We start from the raw sequence: 7,106 nt of genomic DNA, 5'->3' as shown, positions 1-7,106 counted from the left end.
ATGGCCAACAGCAGCTCCATCACTGAGTTCCTCCTCCTGGCATTCGCAGACACACGGGAGCTGCAGCTCTTGCACTTCTGGCTCTTCCTGGGCATCTACCTGGCTGCCCTCCTGGGAAACGGCCTCATCATCACTGCCATCGCCTGCGACCACCGCCTCCACACCCCTATGTACTTCTTCCTCCTCAACCTCTCCCTCCTCGACCTGGGCTCCATCTCCACCACTGTCCCTAAAGCCATGGCCAATTCCCTCTGGGACACCAGGACCATCTCCTATGGGGGGTGTGCTGCACAAGTCTTTCTGCTGGTCTTCTTGATTGGAGCAGAATATTCCCTTCTCACCATCATGGCCTATGACCGCTATGTTGCCATCTGCAAACCTCTGCACTACAAGTCCCTCCTGGGCAGCAGAGCTTGTGTCCACATGGCAGCAGCTGTCTGGGGCAGTGGCTTTCTCAATTCTGTTCTGCACACTGTTACCACATTTTCAATACCACTCTGCAGAGGCAATGCTGTGAACCAGTTCTTCTGTGAGATTCCGCTCCTCCTCAAGCTCTCCTGCTCAGACTTAAACTTCAGAGAAGCCGGGCTAATTGCAGTTAGTGCATTTTTAATCTTTGCTTGTTTTGTTTTCATCATGCTGTCCTATGTGCAGATCTTCAGGGTGGTGCTGAGGATGCCCTCAGAGCAGGGACGGCACAAAGCCTTTTCCACGTGCCTCCCTCACCTGGCCGTGGTCTTCCTGTTCATCAGCACTTTAATGCTTGCCTACCTGAAGCCCCCCTCCATCTCCTCCCCAACTCTGGATGTGGTGGTTACTGTTGCATACTCAGTAGTGTCTCCAGCAGTGAACCCCCTCATCTACAGCATGAGGAACAAAGAGCTAAAAGACTCGTTGAAGAAACTCATCCTACCGGTGGTACTTCAGAAGCAGTGAAATGCACAAGTCATTTCCAGTTTATCTCAGACAAGTAGTATGCTTTTGTTTTTTTTTCCTTGATAATCATGGTCATACATGAACTATTGCAGTCATCCCTCTCTCCAGGGACAGAAAGCCTGTCTGTCTCACCCAGAGGCTTTCTGTAAATGTTTCTATCACTACGTTATAGCTGGGCTCCTATGTGGCATCTCTCTAATGAAACAGGATTTTGTTAGTGCAGAGCCCGAGGCTTGGCATTGACTTCCAAAACTGGTGTCAAGAACAAGTTCAAGGAACTGAGGCCCAAAAGGCTGCAGGGAATATCTGCTCAGCTCTTACCAGCAGTGGGGCTGTTGCTGATGCATCTAGAACCAGCTGTGCGTTGCATGGGTTGGCCCCTTGCCTCTTCTCCCAGAGACCATCCCTGCAGCCCCTGCGCTACCTACACCCAATAAATGGGGTTATTCTTCCCCTGTGTAGACATCACCTCCTTCACCTGGTTTACCTTCAGGAGCTTTCTGTTGGCCAAACTCTCAAGTGTTTCAAGTCCCTTGGACTGAAGCTCCACTTTTCCAGCTCTTAAAAGCAAGTGTGAGATGGCTCATCCTCACCTGTGATAGCTCTGACAGGATAATAGCATCAGGAATTGCAGGACACTACACGCAATGACATGGGGCATACGTTGAAAGGATTTGCTGCCCAAGCTAGAAAGTACCGCAGCCCCAAGAGCATGGTGCATGGGGAAAGGGTTATCAGGGTAGGCGGATCTGAGTGTATAAGGATGTTTAAAAAGAAGAATGTGAGAGGGGGAGAAGAGAATTACATCTGTGGTCAGGGAGAACCTGAGTGCTTTCTGTAATGCTTACAAGGTGACAGGGAAGGAAGGACAGTGTCATTCAGGCTTGAAGGGACCTCAGGAAGCATGCAGACCAACCTTCTGCTGAAAGCAGGGTCATACCATATAACTTAGTGCTATGTCCAGACGGGTCTTGAAAACGTGCAGGAGGGAGCTGGTGCACACTCTCTGGGAAACAGCTTCCACAGCTCAGCTGTCCTCATGTTGGAGAAGTTTCTGCCTACATCTGGCCTTATGCTCTCCTGTCTCTCATTGACTCTTGTCCTCATGTTTTGCTCTGCCTGAAAATGTCTTCTTGGACATATCACCGTAGGCAGTTACACTGCTACGTGTTTCCCCCAAAGAACTTACCTTTGCCAGACTGAACAAGCCCAGCTCCCTCAACCTCTCCTCTCAGGGCGAGGTCTCAAGCCCTGGCTGTCTCGGTGGCTTCCCCTGAACTGGTTCCAGTTTATCAATGCCTCTCTTGCATTGTAAGAAGTTAAAACCTGGGAAACATTCTGGATGTGGTCTGACAAGTGCTGAGCAGAGAGGGATAAAGATCTCCCCTGGCCGTGCTCCTGCTTATCCAGCCCAGGATACCTACAATCCTTGTATCAGAGCTGAAAGCCAGCCAGGCAGTCCGTAGCCTCTGTCATTGCAGCGGGCTACCCAAATCGAGGGGCAGGACCTTGGATTTGTCCTTGTTGGCTGTCGTAATGTCCCTATCAGCCCATCGCTCCAGCCTAGCTAGGTCCCTCTGGATGGCAGCCCTGCCCTCTGATGTAGCATCTGCTCCCTTTGATTTGGTGTCCTCCAGAGCAGGGCTGAGTGCGAATCCCTGCATGGGGAACCAGTGGGGCCGCACAGGGACCAGGCACTGGGCGAGGCAGCCAAAGCTGATGGGCACATCAGAGAGCATTGAAGGCTGACACCACAACTGTGTCAGGGGACATCTCCCCACCCCGAACACAACTGCCCCATGGGGTTTCTGTGCAGGGGGAGCATGGGTCCACATTTAGAGCAGCAGGGCTGGGCCAGCGAAGGGACAGGGCACTGACAGGGGACACAAAGCAGCCAAAAGGAGGTGAAAGCAGGGACAGGCCACAGAAAAGTGATATTTATTGCCTTTGTGTCATGGGTGTGTTTTCTGAAAACGCAAACCTCACCTGGAGTTGTTGGTTGCAAGGGAAGGCAAGAGCAGACACAAATGCTTGGAAAGCTACAGTAGTGATCAAGGCTGAATGAGGAAAAAGTCCTCCTGCTGCTGAATGTGGAGTGTGATTTCTCAACAGCAGACACAGGAGGGTCTGAGGGCCTCAATGCCTTCTTTGCCTAAGTCTTTACTGAAAAAGTCTCACAGGCCTCTGTGCTCAAGGGAACGGGTTCAAGGAGGAGCACATATTGACAGGAACGTCATGAAATCCCACAAGGACAAATGACAGCTTCTGCCCCATCAGTGGACAAACGTGGCAAAGGCAAAGGCTGAGGGCTGCCTGGCTGGGGAGCAGCCCTGTGGGAAAGGTCTCGTTGGGCAGCAAGCTGGACAGGAGGCAGCCATGTGCCCTGGCAGCCAGGAAGGCCAAGAGCACCTTGGTCTGTAGGAGCAGGAGCACGGCCAGGAGATTGAGGGAAGGGACTCTCCCCCTCTACATGGCATTCATTAGGGCACATCCAGAATACCTTGTCTAGCTTTGGCACCCCCAGTACTGAAAAGGTGTGGGCAAGTGGAGCAGGTCTGGGGAAGGGCCCTAAAAATGCTTGGGGATGGGTGGGGCTGGATCACTTTCCTTGTGAGGAAAGTCTGAGGAAGCTGGGTTTGTTCAGCATGGAGGAGGCTGAAGGGAACCACAGCAGGGGGGGCTCATCCTCTTCACCATTCGTCCACCAAAGCACTTGAACAAGCGCTGGTCACCCTGAGAAGTCATGCAGTCCTCCATTCTTGGAGGTTTTCAATACTCAACTGGATCAAGCCCTGAGCCAGCAGGTCTGGCTGAATAACTGACGCTGCTTTGTGTAGGAGGTGTGACTACAGACCTCCCAAGGTCTACTCTGAATGAAAATGATGGAAGCACCCTCAGTGAGTTTGCAGATAACAATAAGTTAGGCGGGAGTATTGGTCTGCCTGAGGGTAGGATGGCTCTAAAGTGGGATCTGGACAGGCTGGATCCATGGGCTGAGGCCAATGGTATGAGGTTCAACAAGACCAAGTGCCGGGTCCTGCCCTTGGGTCACAACAACCTCATGCAGCAATACAGGCTTGGGGACGAGTGGCTGGAAAGCTGCCCAGCAGAAAAGGACCTGGGGGGTGCAGGGGGTGTTGTTTGACAGCCAGCTGAATATGAGCCAGCAGTGTGCCCAGGTGGCCAAGAGGGCCAAAAGCATCCTGGCCCGTATCGGGATTAGTGAGGCCAGCAGGATGAGGGCAGTGATTGCCCCCCCGTCTCAAGTACTTTGTTCAGTTTTGGGCGCCTTGCTACAAGAAAGACATTGAGGTACGGGAGCATGTCAAGAGAAGTACAACGAAGCTGGTGAGGGGTCTGGAGAACAAGTGTTATGAGGAGTGTCTGAAGGAACTGGGGTTATTTAGCCTGGAGAAAAGGTGGCTGAGGGGAGACATTATCAGTCTCTAAAACTACCTGAAAGGAGGTGTGTGAGCCGACTTGGGCTGGACACAGGAACAACCACAAAACCACGGGGGAAAGACAAAGAACCAATTTAATCTCAATACCACGCAAATCGGGGAATCTCCGAAGTAACACCCGGGCAGAGGGACGAGAGCAGGGCATGCAGGCACCGCAGAGCAGGAGAAAGTCCTTGTTAGCAGGAGCGTGTGAGCTCCGACTTGCTGTTCTCACCTGCTTTTCAAGGGTTCAAGTAGTGGTAGTTTTCCACTGTGCTTTGAGCTTCTTCAACAACAAGGCAGTGATCTCAGGTATGCCAGATAAGGTGTCCCTGAGTCCATCCCAGGCTTACGTTATCTAAGTGTGGATGTTCTACTTGTGAGCACTCAAGGCTGAACAACAATTAGTGTGATGTATGTGTTGTCCAGCAGCCCAGATGGGAGTCACTTGAGCGTGTTTATAATCCTCCTCTCCAATCTTCCATTCTTTTCCCACAGGAGGCTGTAGCAAGGGGGAGTCAAACTCTTCTCCCAAGTAATAAGTGAGAAGACAAGAGGAAATGGCTGCAAGTTATGACAGAGGAGGTTTAGTTTGGATATTAGGAAAAATGTCTTCACAGAAAGGGTTGTCATTCTGTGGAACACGATGCCCAGGGAAGTGGTGGAATCGCCGTCCCTGCAGGTATTTAAAAGACAGGTAGACATTGTGCTTAGGGACATAGTTTAGTGGTTTAGTGGTGGTTTTGGCAGTGTTAGTTTGATGGTTGGACTCAATGATCTTAAAGGTCCCTTCCAACCTAGACAATTCTATGATTCTATGGTTCTATGACACTTCTGTTGAGTAACAAGGTTCAGTGTGGACCCCTTGCTTTCTAAACTCCTTTTTGAAGCCTAGGTCTGGCTGGGTCCAATCTTAGTCTCAGATTTGGTCGACGGTTCATGTCTAATGGAATTATTCTTACAACATTAATAATATGTGGGTAGCTATATGGATTCGCAGTGTGTCAGAGTATTAATTCAGCATGCTATCAGTCACTTACTGAGGATCCATCGTGGTTAAGGGATCTCTCCGCCTTGGGTAAGGAAGGATCTCTGAGTCTCAGATAAGGAATCTCTAACCTTGAGAGGTGTCCCTGCTCAAGGGGAGAGTCACCTGCCGTGCTGTCCACCTGCAATCCAGGGAGAGCTCACGCTGAGCCCATCCTGATGGTAATATTGATGGAGTGAAGTAGTTGGCTGCTCATCAAAAGTATAAACAAGACAGTTGTGTTTCACTCTGATATCTTGTTCTGAACATTGGTTAACTTGTACTTTTGGTTTTGAAACCACCTAGGTGGTCAATGAGTCAGTGGTCGTGATCTCCCCCTGCCGGAATTACCTTTTATCCACTTCTCCTCTGATCTTGGCAGTTCCAAGTGGTTTTCTGGGTTTGCTGACCAGGCCTACAGTTCATCGCTCTCTTGACAGGAATACCCTGCTTATCAACAATGCTACATTGTCTGGTGGTTCGATCCTTAATTGAATTGTAAATAAATCAAGTCTAATAACTAATTCTGTTTTTAATCTTAGGTAAATAATGAAATAGGGTTGGGGCAGTACAGAGGATTTGAGCAGCAGCAGGTTTCCTTGGTGGCTTCAATTACATTTTACATTCCGTTTTCCTGGTTTACGTCAATGTTACTACAACATGATCATATTTTGAAGCTCCTCAGTACCCAATTCCTGCCCAGTCCCAGCCACATCCCATGTGGGGATTCACAGACAGCCCTGCTTGAGAGTCTACTGGGGTCTGGGCCAGGAGAGAGCCAGGGCAAGGCTGGACGTTCCCCTGATACAGGCACTGGACATGGTCGGTGAACCAGACTGGGGGGTAAGAAAAGGCCCTGGGCCATCTTCCCAGTGTGTCTATGCCACCAAGGGCACAGACCAGCCTCCTCTCTCCTGCACCTCCACGCCTTTGAGCCCTTCCCCTAGCCCTGGCTCTGCACCACAACCGCTCTGGTGTGACTCCTCACCCTGCGTGGTCACACAGGACAAGCCAGACACTGAGGATTTTTACTCCTGGGCACATTACAGCCCAGCCCGGCTCCATCCCACCTCTCCCAGTTCCCCTGGCCTCTCTCCATCCCAGAGATGGCCCCACAGCAGTGCCTGCCCCAGGGTGCTGCAGAGCTCTGGGAACTCACTCCAGAGCCCCAGCCCCTCGGGAAGGCACAGCAGCTGCTGGGGGGCAGAGCAGGGCCAGCCCCAGAGATGGGGGCATCTGTGGCACAAGGACAAGGCAGTCAGCGGCACCCTGTGTCCTCCTCTCCAGGCTATTCGGAGAGGTCGGCAGCCCCTCTGGGCCACCCCCTCTCCCCAGGCCAGTACAAGAGCCCTGGCCCTGGGGATCCTCAGGCAGCTCCTGCTGCCCCGGTGACAGAGCGGCCTGCCCCAGGCTGCTGCAGCCAGAAAGGTCTCTTCATTTCCCACTCATTCATGCGCTGCTGATGGTGGGCCTCACAAAAAGAAGTTGCAGCTGCCTCATTTTTTTTCTTTAAATACAAAGAGAGCCTGAGTCTTATTTTACCCAAAGTCTCTGAGTCACACAAGACAGGTGGATACTTAACACGAGAGGATGAGTAAAAGAATTTCTTTTCAGAAAAGATCATCACAAGGGGAAAAAAGACAAAAAGAAGGAAAAAAAAGGAAGTTATGTCAGGCTTGGCCCATCACAAGACACATTGGGAA

The 7,106-nt window shown here is 51.2% G+C and overlaps 1 protein-coding gene across 1 annotated transcript; it reads left to right on the top strand.

Annotated features, from left to right (window-relative positions):
* Positions 1 to 936, top strand: LOC309683854 (olfactory receptor 14C36-like; the record flags this gene model as incomplete). Its single annotated transcript, XM_082499847.1, has 1 exon — positions 1 to 936. One exon carries the CDS (start codon positions 1 to 3, stop codon positions 934 to 936), a length of 936 nt encoding a protein of 311 aa, XP_082355973.1.
* Between the last annotated feature and the right edge of the window lie 6,170 nt (positions 937 to 7,106).

This window comes from Vanellus vanellus (assembly GCF_965231255.1).
Source record: "Vanellus vanellus genome assembly, contig: HAP1_SCAFFOLD_35, whole genome shotgun sequence".
Taxonomy (NCBI): Eukaryota; Metazoa; Chordata; class Aves; order Charadriiformes; family Charadriidae; genus Vanellus; species Vanellus vanellus.
The sequence above is the reverse complement of the archived record's forward strand: the minus strand, read 5'-3'. Positions and strand labels throughout refer to the sequence as shown.